At 36.9% G+C, this 18,003-nt stretch overlaps 1 protein-coding gene across 2 annotated transcripts in view; it reads left to right on the top strand.

Annotated features, from left to right (window-relative positions):
* The window catches only part of DISP1 (dispatched RND transporter family member 1), an 89,967-nt gene that overhangs the window by 58,309 nt on the left and 13,655 nt on the right, over positions 1-18,003 (top strand). The window contains exons 2-4 of one of the 2 annotated variants that reach the window (XM_058802206.1): positions 164-700; positions 9,819-9,899; positions 15,561-15,590. In XM_058802206.1, the coding sequence (XP_058658189.1) occupies positions 164-700; positions 9,819-9,899; positions 15,561-15,590 (648 nt within the window). The remainder of the gene's footprint in view (positions 1-163; positions 701-9,818; positions 9,900-15,560; positions 15,591-18,003) is intronic. The other variant, XM_058802205.1, reaches the window with a different exon arrangement.

The following is an 18,003-nucleotide window of genomic DNA, read 5'->3' as shown; positions in this document are numbered from 1 at the left end:
TACTTTAGGACATTCCTGGCAGTGTGCATGGCTCCTTTCCCTGTTTCCCTGTGTTGCAAAAGGTAAAGCTCAGAGCAAAGCTTTACTCATGTTAATTTAAAGTTAATTATGAGCATCTGAAAACACTGCAGCTCTCTAAACTACGCTTTATTTGTTTCCTCAGGAACATCACATGTCCACTGAGAACTCGGAGCATGGCTATGAGCAACACCACTGACTCTGTGGTCCTGAGCAATGGCAGCATCTTGTCAAATGCTGCTGGCCCAGGGGTTGTTGCAGTGAATGACAGAGACATCACGGTCCAACAACTCCCATCCAAGGAAACACCAAGATCAAAACCAAGTCTAAATGGCTGCCTGCAACTAAATGGAACAATCAAACCATCCTTTCTGCCTTTAGACAACCAAAGAACTCAGCAGATGTTGTCACAATGCTGCCACCCTTGTCCATACCATCATTCTTTAAGTAGCCATAATAGCAAGCAAGAATGTCATTCAGTGGTTGGCAGCTCAGCATCATCTCCTATGACCTCGTGTTGTATGCAGCCACACACTGAGTACTCAGCCTCTATTTGCCAAAACCACAGCCCTGTCTATCAGCCTGCCTGCTGTCTTCAGCCCTCCCCATCCTTCTGCCTTCACCATCAGTGGCCTGACCATTTCCAGCATCAGCCTGTGCAGCAACACCTAGCCAGAATCAGGTAAGCAGGTTGCATTATTTCTTAGTTCTCAGCATGGATAATCTTTCCCTGAACTATTTTGTTTTCTTACAGAAGTAGGAGATCTGAAAGGAAGATGAACCAAATTTCTTTCCCAGTGATTTTACAGATCAATTTTCAATGCATTACCAAGTCATTATTTCCAGGAGAAACCAAGTCAGGAGATTTGTTTTGCTGGGCTCCATGAATATACCTGAAGTGAAATAATTCTTTCTTGGGAGAAAAAAAGCACTGGTGTTTTTTTTTAATTCGTGGGGATTGTTTGTAAGCTTATTAGCTCTTTCAGAAGACACAGGGTACACCTCTATTGTGTAAAACAAACCAGCAGAGATAGCTAAGAATACACTGAAAGATCTGGTATGTCTGCACAGTCTAATCAAAATACATATTTCCTTAAAAAGATGCATTGAAAAATATTTTCAACAATTCTATTCTCAAATGTGCAGGGTGTTTTTTCTTTGTCAGGTCAGCTGGTTCAGTGGGTTGCCCTCATGTCTTTTCAGTGTAGGTTATCTGCTAAACTTCAAAATTGTGCTCAGATTGAGGAATTTGGGATTGTTCCAGGTTTTAGTCCTTTCTCTTTTCTATTTCATAAGAATCTGCCTCTTTGTATTTGTTAGCTTTGGAGTTCCAGAGCTTCAGGGAGCAACAAACACAAGAACAATCTTCTACAGCCTCCTGGTCCTGGGCAAAATCAGCCAATCTAAGAAGCAACTTCTAAAAAGCAAATTCCCATTGAAGGAAGACACTTTGAAGCTTTTAAGCAATGTTACTATTTTTTCTGAGTTGCAGTTGGGCTAAAAGGGGTGGATTTTCATGGGAGCATTAAAACTACCCTTCTCCCTGTTATCCAACATCTGCACCCATATTCAGGCACTTGGAGCTGTGAGTGTTTCTCAGTCAGTTACAATGATTTTGTCTTGATGAAATACATGCACTAATTTTAAACTCTTAAAATATCGGACGGGGAAAAACATGTAATGTGGAAAAACTCATAGTGAATAAAGCTTTTTTCCCCTAAGATAAAAACAGATGAAAATAGGGACGATAATACAGAGCACAAATCAGCTTTCTCCTGCCAGTTATTCCACTTAGAAATGGAAAAAATCTTAGTTGTCAAAACTGCTTATCAGAGCATGTATTTTCCACCCCATTCGTCAAGCAAAGATGTTGTATAATTTTGTATACAAAGGTATGCGGGAAGTTGAACTATTGTAGGATCAGTTGTACTTTTCAAACTGTTGGAATGGTTGCATTCATTTCACTGTTTTTCTCCCTGTGCCTCAGGGTTGTTAAACGTCATCTGTATTCCATAGTCATGAGGAAAGGAACAAATGCCATCCATAGTCTGGGTTTCTGGCTTTAGTCTAGAAATAAAAACAGTGAAAATTTCTTCTGGATATGATAAAATAATGTTTTCAGTCATGGTTCACAGATGCAAAAACTGTTTGAACTGCTCTGATCGGGCTCTTGAGCCAAGACACTGTTTTTTTCATCTTCCTTGCCATACCATACACTTCTACAAAAATGCACAGAAATTATGAACAATGATTTATGATAAATGGTTTGTTTTACTGCTAGCAGTCGAAAGATGCAATCCAACCTTTAAAGCACCTATACTTAATTAACCAGCTCTATCTGTTAGCATACCCTGCATATCCCTATCAAATGATTACTGTACTGCTTCCATGCCTTTTCACTCTGTAAACTGCCCATGGCTGCATTAATGGACATTGTATACTGATCTGACTATCACTCAGCATGGAACCAAAGACTTATTTTCTCTCTTCATACTCAGCAAGGTGTGTCTAAATACAATAGTCTGTCATTGCATTGTGAGGTTATCACCCAGAAAGGCCACTGTCAATGTAGACATGTGGGAGATGGTAAAAACTGGGAGCAGCTGGATGCAGTCTTGCTGGTGGATGGATGTGCACTGAGGAGGAAGCAAACTGCCTCATTTGTAGCTCCTTGGCAGGGCTGAAAAGAAGTGATAAATGTGCATTTATTTTTATGTGTTGGGGTCGCTTCCTGTAAACAGAAGACTAACACTTAGGTGTGTGATATTTGAATGTGATCATTGTTGCACACTCTTAATTTTTTTGCAGTTTGAGCTTATAATCTGCACAGCAGCTTCTTCTCTAGGTGTTTTTATTACAAGGTTCATTGGAAATCATCCAGCTTTATGAAATGTGCATGTTTCAACAGGGTTATTTAAAATGCAGGTTCTTATGCTCTACATTAGTTAAATTCAGTATGTAGTCAAACAACACTTAATTTATCTTCTTTCTTTAAAAACAAAAGCATTCAAATACTGTTATAATTTTAAGAAGGGGGAGAAGTTGTGATTAGATACAGGAGGGTGAACACTCTTTGCAGACTGTATCGCCTATGCTTACAGCTCTGGGTAGGTAACCAATTGTTTCAGCACAACAGGCTTTGTCAGGTTTTGAAGCCCAAGACTTAACATTTGCCAGTGACCTAATATTAAAGGAATGTGGCTCTGGTATATCACTGCAGATTGAAGTGAGTAAAGACAGATTGAAATAATGCCACACTTGTTCTATCCTCTTAAAGCTGGCTGGATCTGGAATTTTGAAGCATGGCACATTTAATTCTCTTCAGTATACTGTTGGATGTTTTTTTTGTTCCCCTATCCTGCCCTTTTGGAAAGCTCATGCTGAAGTATCCGTTTTTGTTGGAATGCACTTTATGTATCTCAAGAAACCTGGGAGCTTAGACACCCTGGAAGATATGAGTGACTGCCCCTCCTTTGCTGCTGCTTCTGTAGTCATCAGAAGCATTGAGTTAGGAGTCCCTAGGGAAAAGTAAAAATGTGCAGCCCAGTAGCATGCTTAGTGGGATGAAAGGAGGATGAAATAAATAATGAACATTTGCATAGTTCTCTGGAAGAACTGAATAGTAGCATTTTTAAAAAGCCAGAAAATAATTACAATCTTACAATCTCTTACAATCTTTACTGGTATTTTTCAAAACTGCTTCTTCATATAGAAATGTATGCATATCAGTAGGAGTGGCAGAGGAAGGATGTGCGCAGATCATTTAGGAAGTTGTCTCAGGATTGAGGAAGGCATGTAATAACGATTGTGATATCTCTGGTGCCAAATTGGATTGCTTCCTTCAGATATGTATGGGAAGTTTTTAGTGGGAAAACACCAGTTAAAAGCTACCTGTGTGCGTCTTAATCTTGATGTCAACTGCTGGAATCTCTCTGATGATAAAATTTAGAAAGCTTAGGTCTGTGGACTCAGAGATAAAACGTAGGGCAGAAGAGGTCAGGGAGCTGTGAATGAACTGCTGGTGCTGCTGCTAAGGAAAATGCTCTAGACTGCCAGTGTGTGCAGTGCTTGCACTTTCACAGCATCAATCCAATAAATTCAAACAAGCCCTCTTGGCTTAGGGTGAACCTGCTTTGTGTCACCCACTGTTTACTTCTTTAGACTATACTGTTGATGCTTTTGACTACAGCAGACAAGTAAGGAAAGCTGTTCTGAAAAGCATCTGAATTATCTGTGGTAAAAAAACAGGCTGAAAGGATATATGGGGTGATCTGCCCATGATCATGCAATCATCTCAAGCTGGAACAGGAAAATAAAATCTGTTTAAAGCCCCACAGAATCCTTACTTTGGATAAAATTTAAGAATTGCTCCTCATCCCCCAATAGCTTACTTTGGAGGTTTTAGCTCCTAAAGCTTAGTTAGTTTAAATTGCTGGATTCAAAGCTTTTGCTTGTTAGACCAATTTATATTCTGAAGAAGACAAAAGACAGCGTCAGGAAACTGGTAAAACATCCAGACTTTTTGTACATCTTGCTTTTAGTTTGATTTAAACCTTCTTTTGAAATGTTTTGGCATTGCAGATTTATGTGATGGTTCTTGGACTCTGGGTTCTGCTGTATCTCAGCATTCTGTACCACACACTGTTCAAACAGTACTGCAGACACAAGTGAATACTTACACTTTATTTAATACTTTAAAACAAATCTCTGTAGAAATGAAAAAGCTGTGAAGTGAGGATAGAACACTACAGCTGCCTCTTACCCATTTTAGATTTTTCCTTCTAGTTATTTGGCATAAAGATTAGAACTGGAAAAAATAAAATCTCCTCTGATTTTTCAAAAAGCAAGGGAATGTTTGTCAAATACCAATCTTAATAACAAGACTTCGTTATGAAACAGTTCCCTGCTTGATTCCAGGAAAAGGATAATGGTTATCTAGTACATTCTGCATGGCTTGCAGAGCTGATTTTGCATATACATGTGTATAAAATATTTTCAAATAGCCTCAGTTCAGGAACATGAACTGTTCACAAAAATTTTTCCACTGAGCTTTTTTAACAACCTATCCTATTTTGAAAGTTGTTAGCATCTGCTTATTTTGATGCATTAAAAGATATTTTAGTTTTCACTTTTTATATTAATTGTATACTAATGTCTTTTGTACAAAATACATGTGCATATAATGATTAAAAAATTAATAAAGGAACCTTTCTGCCTTCCCCTAAGATTAAAAACAGGAATCTTTAATAAGAAACCATTAGGTCAGATTTCTGAAGTGGGATTTCTGAAATGTTTTATCAACCTTTAGCAACCAAGAAGCAAAAGCTGTGACCATCATTTCATTCATTGTTCAGGGTGTTGCAAATCTTTTGGTTCATGTTACAGATCAGGAGTTCCTGAAATAATACAGATTATTTCTCTGTTCTCATTTAAGCCATTTTTTCTATGCCAGAGTAGGAGTTCTCCTTATTATGAAGCATTAACAACCCAACGGCATACTTGGGATTTTGATGTAGTTGAGAAAAAAGAAAAGGAATGTGAAGCCATCTCATGCATCCATCTGAGTCCATATGTGGGATTCTCTGTTGAGCACATGTGGAAAATTAGGTTTTCCCTGTGACCAAATGAACTGGATTTCTTTCTTTCTTTAAAATAATTTTTCATGTCAGTCTAATTTAAGCTGTGCTTCTTCATTTTCACACATTTTTATTTTAGTCTTGCATGATCTCTGAGTGTGATACCTTAAGAATTTTATTCTGGTTTTATTAATTCATTTACTCTTCCCATGATAAATATTGTGCATTGTTGGCTGTGCAAACAACTTGCTCCACTTTCTGGAACTGAAAGCAAAGAGCTGACACACAGAGACTAGAATGCAAATAAAAATGCCATTTATAATTTGGTGGCTGACCAAATTTAAAATAGCATGGCTAAGAAAATATTAAGTGCATTTAAAAAAAACCCCTGTCATTCTGAGCTGTCCAGGGGATTTTTGCAGGCTTTGGAATTGTACTACTTAAACATTAGTGTTTGTCTAGACTTCAGGTTGTTTGGAATCAATCAGTTTTGCCATGGGAAGGTGATGCTTGGTGCTTTGGTGTGAGTGCAGCTGAGGACCAGCCTGGTTGTATATTACTGTGTAGATTCTGCTCCTTAGGGAATTCAGGTCCTGTGTGTGCTTGAATTTCCTGTGCCCTGTATCCCTCACCTTTCCCTGAACAACAGAGGAGCTCACTCATAACTAGCAATCTGCTGGGCCTTTGAACTGCTGTCCTTAGAAGATGTAAAGCTGTGGGAAACTCAGCTTTATGGGAGGGAAACCATAAAAAAACATGGCTCCTTTCTTTTGTACTAAATTGACTGGAAAACCAGCATCAGCTGCGCTTGTTCTGGAAAAGGACTAATTGGCGTGGGGTTTGAGATGACTTTTAAAACTGACCATTTATATACACTTAGAAAAAGCCCACAACATCCAAAATTATGTCAGTTTGTTGGAATATTTTGATGATGTATGGTTGTTTTCATGTACTTTTAATTTAGTAGGAGGTTGTAGTAAATGTCTTGTTCAAATGTGAATAACACCAGACAACATTATTTCTGTCTCTAACTCCTTCTAAAATCACTTGTTCTTCCTCTCTGATAATTTCAATGTTGTCTTCATCTCCTGATGAATAATAATAGATGTCCACACTTTTAATTGGTCAGTGGTGCTTGAACAGCAAAACAAAACAAAACCCCTAAACACTGTGCAAGAGGGGAATTCAGAGGGTACCTGAGCAATTTGGCATTAATTTTGCTACACAAAAATTGCAATGATATTCTACTGAATAAAGAAATCTCTTAAAAAATGGACTATCAATAGAAATGAGGTGATACCACTGACAGATCAATGGAGGTAAGGGAAGTTACAACTAGAAATCCTGCTGATATTTCAGAGAGCTTAGTCTCACTACTGGCAAATTAGGATGTGTTTTGGTTATTTTCTAGTAAAATCATAAATAGATTTATGTACTGGACTGGAAAAGCTGATTTGCATCACTTCTTCCACTTCTCCCATATTTTCTAGCAAGTTAATAGGATCCCTTACCTCAAAATTCTTATGTTACCTTTCCAGTTTATAGGATGTTTAATTTATTCTGTCAAATGGATGAACTTTTGCAAACAGTTTGCTGAATATGGATTATGTTAAATCTGTTTTATAGTCTGTTCAACCTTAGAGCGCTTTTTGGGTGTTTTAGCTACAATACTGGATGTATTTAGCTCTTAAAGGTTTGGTAAATATTTCCTTTTTTTTTTTTTTTTTTGCTTGCTTGTTACTGAGCATACAAAACAAATTTCATGTCAGGAGATCTAAAAGATAATGTTGCATTATATATGTACAGGTTTTCATTAGCACTAGCAAAAGCTAGAGAGCCTTCTTTTTGCAATTACATATTAAATCCTTTTAAATATATTAATTGTGTTAAATAGACATTTGTTTTATGTCACTTAAAAGTGATATAAATGACTAAATTCACAGATATTGGAACAGGACTTCCACACTGAAGGGAAGTATTTGACTAAATTTAGAACAAAGATCTGAAGTAACAGTATTTTCATTTGCTGCAAGAGATTAAATGTGCAGAAAGGTAAAAACTGTTGTTTGTCCCCATGGTTAGATGAATAATCTGGAGAAATTATAAGTGCTTTTAGTCTATCTTTAGAAAAGCTCTCTGGACACAGAAGGTTTTCTGAGAGCAAAACTGAACTCTGTGGTGGCTTATGATCACAAAGTCTTATATCTGCACAGGAAGGAAGACTGAAGCATGTATCAGTTGAAGTGTGATTTATGACACTCCAGGTCTCCCTACTCCAGAGCTAAACTTCCATGTACCTAATGTCAGTCTTTAATACCTATAGGGACATGTACTTCAGCCTGCGTGGACAGATGCCATCATAAAAATAGGCACTCTTGGACATTTTCCTTCTTGGTGGTATCGTGAGATGGGGGTTTTCTTCTGTGTATGTTGTGATTCCTTGAGTCCTTGATTCCTGTTTGTTAGAGAAATCCAAGATGTGGCCGTGACCTTGTGTTGCTCCATTCAACTGGGAAGTGTGATAAAAACAGCTTTGAAATAAGGAACGGACTTTTTGCCAGTAAAAATGTTGAAAACTACTCTAGTCATCATTTAAATCCCAAAACATATCTATTAATTTCACTGTAATTACCAAGAAAAGAGAAAAGACTAATGGTTTTAGACTTGTGAAAGATCTTGAAATAATATTAGTCTGCTCCAAATTAGCTGTTGGCTTGTTTTCAAATAATGATTCATGGTGGTATTTTACTAAGCTTTTTTAAAATTCTCTTTAATAGATCAGAACTTTTGTTTAATTTGCCAGGCAGTGCTCTATGTAGTCCTGCATTCAGTGCTTCAAAAGTTTAAGGAATATATATATTGCTTCAATTAAACCTTTTGAAGAAGTATATACTTTAAATTGTGTATAAACTTTGCTGTTTAAAGTGGGGAAAATCCAGCTGAAGTATGCTTAATGGTAATCTTCTTATTGACAGTGTTGGAGCAGTGTTTAAAAGTGGCTCGTTGGAGAAAAGTTTAGGGAAAGAAGAATACAAGAAAAGTGTTTGGAGGGTGTGTATGACTTGTCTCCTTCATATGCTGTCAGATTTTCCTGCAGAGAAGATGATTTAATTCCTTTTCAAGACAGGTGAACCAAGTAGATGCTATAAAGGAAAAGAGACAGCTTTCCTAGGGGTTGATAATACTTAGTCAGTTGTTGAAGATAAAAGAAGAAAGACATTAGAAGTCAGTATTGCAAAAATGGGTTTCTAAAGAGCCTTTAAATGAAGATTTGGTCAGTAAATCCTGGCTCATATGTGGATACCATCCCTATAGAGCAGTGAGGAAAATGAGAGGGGGGAAAAACCCAACAATCCCCCCAGCCTTGGAAATGACTATAAAAGGATCATTTCAGTTTCAAATGTTATAAATTTATAGAAGTTTTAATTTTAGCATATAATGAATTATACGGGGTTAGAATAAAATAGACTGTTTCACTTGGGAGGGACCTGCAAGGACCACCTGACCCATTCAGGGTTGACCCAGTTAAAGCATCTTGTTAAGGACATTGTCCAAATGCCTCTTGAACACTGACAGGACTGGGACATCAGCACCTTCCTAAGAAGGTCTGGTCAGGTGTTTGACCACCTTCTAGATAAAGAAGTATCCAGTCTAAATATCCCCTGGCTCAGCTTTGAACCATTCCTGCATGTCCCAGCACTGGATTTCAGGGAGAAGAGATCACCTCTCCACTTACCTGCCTCAAGAAGCTGTAGAGAGCAATGAGGTTACTGCTCAGCTTCCTTTTCTCCAAATTAGACAAGTCCAAAGTCCTCAACCCATCTTCTTGGGACATTCCTCACAGTACTGTTACTAAACTTGCAAATGAGAATACATTTAGTTTCTTAATGGGATTGCAGTGACCTTTTCCATCTCTGGTGCCTTGATGGAAACATATTCCCCTGTTGTACTCTGGCATGAGCCAGAGTTTTGTCCATGGGAGGTGTCAAAACTCCCTGTTACTTTTGCAGAGTAGGTTAATAAAGTTTAATATTGATTTTATAGCACAAAGAGAGGGAGTGAAATGCTGGCTTAGTTAAGGATATAGGGTTTGCCTCACTCCATGGAGTTTTATCCAGTGGGCCTATTGTAGGTCAGTAAAGCTTAAATTTCTATGCTGAATTTAAATCAGTAAGAGCAAGAATCACTCAGACAATTATTTTATTGTTAACACCTTCCTTACAGTTGCTTTCTTCGCAGAAAGGCAATCTTATTTGCTCCTATTTGCTGTGAAAGTAGAGCAGATGCTCAGTTGGAACTGAAGAGGTAAGAACACAACAAGAAAAGCAGATGGGAACTTTTATAAAACTTGATGTCTCAACAGTAAAAATGTTAATTGACATCTGTAATACAGTTGCCAAATAGCATATCGATTTTTGGTCTGCTAAGTTGCATTTTGCTTAATTTTAAGCAAAAGAAGAGTCATGTGTACAACATTAAGAAAAGTTGCAACATTGACATTTTAATGGGATGAAATAGCAGTTAGTTTCAGATAATTTCACCCTGATAATTTAGACATTAAAAATATTAAATCCTTTTGGATTATTCCTTGATATTTTATGTGGGGAAAACCCATGAAAGTAAGTTGCATTCTTCCTTCTTTTAATAAAACCTTAAAAAAGCAACTTACCAAAAAATGGAATTCTCTGTCTCCTCTACAAGATCATTTTGCTGTGGGTTGTCCTGTTCCTTAGAGATCTAAACAAGTAAAACTAAGTGCAGACAAATACAATGAACACTGCATGTTTAAAAAAACCATCTAGATAGAATTCATTATTAAAATAATGGAGAACTGCTCATCATAGCAAAAAAATTAAATTGGGAGGCTTATAAAAACTTTTTTGGCAACCTAATCTGTTGGATTTGTTGTCTGAGTGATTGTTAAAATGATAAAGCACATAGGTGCTGCATTTTATATGACAGCGAAAGCTAACTTGATATTTAGGAGCAGTTCAAATTGGGTCAATGACATTCTGAAAACACAAGGATTTTCTTCCTGTGCAGGAATTTAGTTTGTATTGTATGTTCTGATGGAGAATGTACAATATGATCCATATCTCATTCTGTCCTGCAGGGATTTAGCTTATCCAGGAGTATAATAATGACCAAAAGCTATGTTTTATCACTTCTGGTAACCAGATCTACCAACAAAGGGAATAGTTTCCCTCTGGCAAAGTAAAGCATTGAGGTTGAACACCTCATAATCCTTGGACAGGAGAGTCTTTTTTTTTCAGTAAATACTGCTATTTATTGCAATGTACCATTTTTGTCTCCAGTGAATCTTTAAGTGAAAAGCAAGAGTGCAAAATGAATTTGTTGCCCTGTGTAGGGACAGGAGTTGGACTTCAGTGATCCTAATGGATTCCTTCCATCTGGGGATATTCTGTGATTCTGTATTGAGTAAATAATTTTATGATAAATATCAGTAAGCTGTGCATTTATTTTCAAAATTTTTTGCAGCTCAGCACCAAAATGACAATGCTGGATATCATTGCTGGGGGAGCAGCCTCTGCTTCCCTTAGTTCTTGTCTCCCAGAATGAAACAGAGGAGAAGCACCCACACTGACAGTCTCACATTTATCCAATGCTGTTTGTTGTTTCCTTACACCTAAAAATAAGGCACAACAATCACAGGCAGTGCCTTTGTGCTGCCCCATGTCAGGCTGGTAGGCATTAATTTCAGCTTGAAGTCTAACTTCTTGTTTAGGCTTATTGTTTCTCCAAGGAAAAAAGGAGGAAAAGTCTTTCTATATCCAAGTTCCAGTCTCTACATCTGCTCATGGTGAAATAGAAATTAATTGCAGCTAAGTGAAATGGCATGAATTAGAAATCGAGTGTTTAGCCAGGGCAATATCCAGAATTGTGATAGGAATTTTAGGAAGGTAATGTTTGGGTAAGTTAGTACAAAGTTATGATTTGGAATGTGTTGATGCTTTTTAACTGACTCAAAAAATGACTCCAGGTGACATTACTGTCAGTGTAAGCAGGAATGTTCCTATTTAAAATCATATTCATTTCTCTTTCAACCTCTTAGGTTATTGATAGCTGCCTTTTTAACGCTTCTTTGAAATGATGGGTGCTTCACAACAGCTAGAAAACTCTTCAAAGTATGCTTCAAAACACAGCCTGTTTTCCTAATTTTCTATTTCATGGCTACCTTCTGCAGGGTTTCTTGCACCCACTAAGGAAGCAGCAAGCATTAATTCTTTGGGGTGTGAGGCCAAGGGGTTGCTTACGTTGATACCTTTCTCACAACCGAGATTTGTGAAGAAAGCCTGAAAAAGAATGCCTTGGACTATCTAGATACTTTTGTTGTCTTCTGACACATTCAGGTTTGTATTTCCCTGAAATGCATTAGATTAATGAAGCACGCTGCATATGAAGTAAATCAGCCATAGTGTTATTATTAAGTCCCATGCTGTGGAACATGTTTTGAAATATTGCCTTGTGCCATGCGATGTCCAGGTGACATGAAGGTTATTAACTAGATTTAATAATAGAATTTCCAAAAGCTTGTTTTCCAGTGTGATAATTGAAATCAGGACCACGCTCTTCTCTCTGATGTACCCTATTAACTTCCATGAGAACTCATTCAGTGCTGTAATCAAAAGGAAGCTTTGGCTTCCCTGGGAACTCAAAGTCAGGATGTTGCCTCGTGGCACAGCATGTTCCCCTGCAGGAAGCTCAAGCATTGGTCATTATCTTTCTCAGATTGAAAACTATGCAAAGCAATCATATTTTTTATACCTGTGAACTGCCCCTATTCGAGTAGGTTTGTTCACAAAGAAACAAATTATTTCTACTACATCACTGTTCAAAATACCAGTAGAAACCCTGAGGTTAAGTGCTTATTTAGGCTGGAAAGGTGAATAATTGGAGCTGTAGTAGTCCAGTCCAAAGCTGATGAATCCTCCTGATACTCAGTTATTTCCTAGAATAAACTTACTAATATTACAGCAGCCCTTTTTAAAGACACAATTCCTCCCTTTCAGCATGTTACACAGTAGGATGCTGGGCATCCAAAATACATTTCATACTGAGAAACATCTGGGAGTTTCAACCAATCAATTTATCTTTTCTTTATGTATTTCTTAATTGTGTGATGTTCAGACAAAACTTGCCACTAGGAAAGAACAGAAGCAAAGTATGTGTTGAGCAGTGGCTGACACTCGCAGTAAATGGTGCTAGAACAGAGCCTGTCCTTTTCTTCCTCTTGCCCTTTTCCCCTCTTGTTGCAGAGTGTTTATTAGATTTTATCAGTGACTGCAGTTTGTGCAGTAACTTCCTTGTGCTGGTCTTGTCACCACCAACTGTGATTGTCACTTTCTGCTATCAGACTTGTGAGAACTAAGTACAAAGGTAATTTAATACACAGATCAACTTGGCTTTTGTCCCAGCAAAAGAGTGGAATTCAAGACTTCTTTCTCATGAAAACTGATGAGGACTCTCTTTGTCCACACTTTTTTTTGGAGGCTGATAGTGTTGTTTAAACTGGCTCAATGAAAATATAATACTTCAAAAATTAGATACAGCAACATTCATTAAGTGGGAAAGATCTGGTTTTGCCATGCATTTCTGTATTTTAGAGCATAACTAAAGAATTTTGGGGCATAGTTTTCAGGGATAACTTCTCCTATTGACCAGTATAATAAAGTCATCACAACAGCTGCAAGGGATTGGTTACACTGCTGGAATTTACCTGGGTGTACCCAGGTTTTTTCAGTGTATGCTTTTCAAAGCAAAACAGTTTGATAGCAGGTGTGACCTTTAACCCTGCCTAGCTTTGAAGAACTTAATCATCATCATTTGTTCAGCACTGAATATATTTTGCAGGTGCTGGAAACAGAGGGAAATGTAGTTTGGTTTTGATGAGACCAGGGGAGGATGAGGAATGACTGTGTTGGTATTTTTACCCACTTTGTGTAAACCAAATTAGACAGATTTAATTTTAAAGTAGCCCCCATGCAGAAGAAAACAATTTAATCTGCTGATATAAACTGGAATTGTCGTAGAAGCTTTTATAGAGGTCAGCATAAATACAAAGCCTGTACTAATCATTGTTGTTGGATGGCTCTGCTTGTGCCAAAGTGTTGCCTGATATTATTACTCGTGGCAGAGCCTATTATGGCACAGACAAAAACAAATGGCTGGATATATATGGAAATTCAGATCTTTACAAAAGAAAGATAGGAATTAGTGTTTGAATTACCTTACTAACAGTAAGTATGTCTGCTTATATTTTTCTCTCATCAAACCCAGGAGATTATGCTGCAGTTTAAAAAATTGTTATTCCCAACACTGTGACTTTGCCCCCTTTTCCATACAGTCTTGAAGGCACATTCAGCGTGTGCTCTGCCTTGGTGCAAGTTCATAAAAAGAAGTGTCTGTTTAAGCATTTCTCTTCATCCAGAGTCCTGTTACTGTTCACTTCAGATTCAAGTTGAGTGAGTTCTGACTTCAGTACCTGGTTTCTGATCCTCCAGTTTAGCCTGAGTTGGGAAAAGTTGATTTTGTGGTTGAGGCTGTAGATCAAACAGTAAGCAGTCCCCCAAGCCTGCCACAGCTTCTTTTCAGCCTTGGGTAATTTACTGTTCAAAGTAATTTCAGAACTCAGTTTAGTTGAGTTTCTCTACATTCTGGAAGCTGGTCAGTCTGTTGTAGTGGTACCAGCAGCTTTGAGCATCAGTTGGAAAATTGGGTATGTTCTGTACCTCTGGAAGTCAGATTTCTGCACCTAGTCTGAAGGTTGGTGGCACTTCATAAATTTAATCTTTTGTGTCTGCATTCAACTGAGAATCTTTGTCTATACCTTTCATTAATCTGTGAGTTACTCTGCAACTAGAGAATGGTGAATCTGCTTTTCTCCAATTTTCTTGTGGCTGAAAGGAGCAAATCTTAATCTTGTGTAGGAGTAAACAACTCTTACTACTTTGAAGAACAGCAAATTTCATTTCTATTTACTCGATTAAGTTTTCCTGAAAATCTCTGAGGAGCATGACCTGTTTATCTGTGTGTGAAAGCATGCAAATCTATGCTTTTGGCAACCTCATTGTGATGTTACTAAGTGATCTATATTATGCAGGTACCTGCTTCTTAACTCAGTGCTTTCCATACTTTTTAAAAGAAGTAATATTAAATATGTCTTTGGTGGTAAAACAAATCCATAACTTAACTGAAGCTTTTACATGGTTACAGCTTTGGAGGGATTTTATGTCACGTTCTTGAAATGACTTGCAGATTGTTTATGAAGATTTTTTTAAAGTGAAATTTATGTGAATCTTACTGGTCCAGTAGCTAAGAAATTGAAGTACATGCTGAACAGTGTTAGATAAGAATAATTTTCACTTGGGTTTGCTACCTCCTTGTCAAAATAATATACTTTATATTAGACATTTAAGAAGTAACAAAAACTTGGATAAAAATATTTTATAGAGGTATCCTATGGCATTCTACTTCCTGTATTATGGCAAGACAGAATTTATGGCCAAAATAATTTTTTGTAATGAAATTACAAAGGACAACTATGAAGTTTTCTGAATTACACTCAGAACATGGTCTTGTTGATGATTGTCTGTTTCCATCATATGCAAACTTTGTTATGATTTTCAACAGTATTGAATTTTTATCATATTAGTGTATTTGGTCTTTTGTTGAAAACTGGAAAAGCCTCAGGAATAGTGATCCCAAAAATCAGCTGCATAAATTCCATTTTTGAAAACCCAGCTGCCTGTAGCTGTAATTGTTCTCTGAACTACTTGTTTGCAAAGGCTCAATTGAATATGATTGTAGGCCTTTCAAAATAATTCATAGCCTAAAATATCTGATTTTTGTAATTTATTTTCTTACATATGAGAATAATTAAACTAATTGGTGTGTGCATGCATATTTCATGCATTCTCAATTACTCTCTTTTTTCTTTTCTTTCAGGCCAGCCAGACCATTGAAGTTACCAAAAAGGTAAGGTTCAGTGCTGTCACAGCTGCAGTTTGTGGAATTACAAAGGTGGTAGATGAGGTGCTGGCAAAACTGTTATACCCCATACAAAGGAAGAATAAGGAATATTCAAAGAAAAAATATAAGCATTCAAGTTAAATCAGACTTCAAAGTATTTCTTTAGGCAATTGGTAGTAAACTTCTGCAACTGCCGTGGGAAACCAGATACTATCAACAAGGTCAAACCACATTTAGAAGAAGAGGTTTGCAATGGGTCCCTAAATAAACTCTGAAACAAGGAGCCAGGGCCACGTTCTTTTACATCCCTAAAAACACATCTGTGAATTCTACAGGATCAGGAAGGGGATAGAACATGCAGGATATCCAAATTTAGGCTCCATTTACAGACAGAAAAGCAGTCTCCTCATTAGTACTAGGTCATAATTTTAAAATCTATCCAGATTTCAATGCTTCTTGTTTTCAACTATTTTATGCATTTTTATTACAATATGTGCCTGGATACTCCATGCCTCAGTACTTTTTTGGTTAAGGGTTGCTCTGAGAAGTGGCTTTGTTGTATCATCAATAGTGATAAACAAACCTGACAGACAAGTTCTGAAAATTTTGTCATAGTAGTTTTTAATTCTTCTGAACCCCCATGCAATCTAGAACACTGGGTTTGGATTCTATAGGCTCTGTAGAATGGCAGGGTCAGAGAAAATAACAAACCATTGTATCTAAAACTGTCAGTGCATCAGAATGGCAACTAGAAACCATCTCAAGTGAAAAGAATTAAAAACACAATTGTTGGAGTTTATTTATTAAAAACACTGTTGTCCACAAAGATGGACAATTGTCCGTCTTTAGGATTTGCTTTCAGTAAAGAGCAAGCCTGTTTGTTAAATGTCATATAAGTATTTGAGTTACAGAAATCTGTGTGTTGATATGATTTGGGTCATACAAATATCTATTGTTAATAGTGACCTTTTTACAATACAAAAACTATATATGGTGCATTTCTGTCTCTGTACAAACCTGAGGAGTGGTTGAACCTGAGAACATCTGTATATAGGAGCTGAATTGAAAAGTTTTTCACTATCCACATATTATGCTTAAAATGGGAAAAGAACCTAAACATTCTCTTTTTTACCTTCTCCTTTCAAAGAAAACATTTGAGGTCTTGGATCACCTTTAGACAAATTGCTTTATAACAGTGGTGCTTTTAGTAGTGCTAAATATAGATTGAATTACTGTATCTCCTAAGCATTTTGAGTTACTTAGAGCATGAATTAAAAAAAAAAAAAAACAAAACTAAAAACAAATCAAACCTTTTTTAGGTGTGTGAAAAACATCAGGAAGAAATAAATTATTGAAAGCTACATTTTAATGGTACATAGCTAGGTCAAATTAGTACCATTCTAACAGACTGAAAACAGTGAAAAATGGCATAAAAATGGTATTTCACTCAGTGTCAAACTTACATGAGTTCAACATTCAGTGCTGGAATATTTTGGATGAAACAAAACCAAGAAGGTGTAAGTGTGGCTGTATGTCTAGGTCTTTGCACGAACAAAAAATAGTTTTAATTAGGCATCCAAAAGGAGGAGGTTATATCCTGATTTAGAAAAGTACTAGAGAATGTTCTTAGCACTAAAGATATCCTTTCTCAATGTGATTACTCCACTGAGGAATTGATTTAAGCATTTTCAGGCAAGTGGCCGTTTATGCCCAATCTGTCAGGGTGGTGCCTTCCTCCTCACAGAGTAAAAAAAAAGTAATTAAACTCATGTTATAGCTTTTTAATGAATAAAAAAATTCAAAACCCACCATTTCTTTAGCCATGTACAGTGGGTTGGGGTTGAGGCTGATTTTAGGCAACTTGGTTGGTTGGAGCTGGAGCCCTCAGCAGCATAAATAATGCTCAGACAGGTAAAATTAAAAATAGAGTGGTCAGTCCTCTTGTCAGCCCAGGTCAGCTCTGCTTATCTTTATTTCAGTGTGTGGTAAAAGAAACAAGAGAAACTTGCACGTGTAAACAAGTACTTCACTGTTTTCTGTATGTGGCTTATTATCACATTAAACACTTACGACAGAGTTTCTTTTACAGCTGAAAGAATTTACCCAATTTAAGAGTACTCAGCTGAGAATGGAACTGTAGAGACAACATGTCAAAGTGGTAAATCTGGCACTAGTAATAAATAGGAAAATAAATCTTTTGGGTATAACTTTTATGACTTCAGAGCAAATATCTGTAATAATTAGTCAGTCTAGCTTGGAGTTTAGAAAAACATTTATGTTGACGGAAGGAGACCCAGACATCAGTTTGATCATCACAGGCCCAATTTTATTGATCAGTACGGCGGGTTAAATACAGTTAATAATGAGCTTCATACATATTGCAAAAGTTGAGCTCAGGATTGGTCAGTTACATATCAGC

The sequence above is a fragment of the Ammospiza caudacuta genome, chromosome 3, assembly GCF_027887145.1.
Source record: "Ammospiza caudacuta isolate bAmmCau1 chromosome 3, bAmmCau1.pri, whole genome shotgun sequence".
NCBI classification, from domain to species: domain Eukaryota; kingdom Metazoa; phylum Chordata; class Aves; order Passeriformes; family Passerellidae; genus Ammospiza; species Ammospiza caudacuta.
Note: the sequence above shows the minus strand (reverse complement) of the source record. Positions and strands in the feature narration are given on the sequence as shown.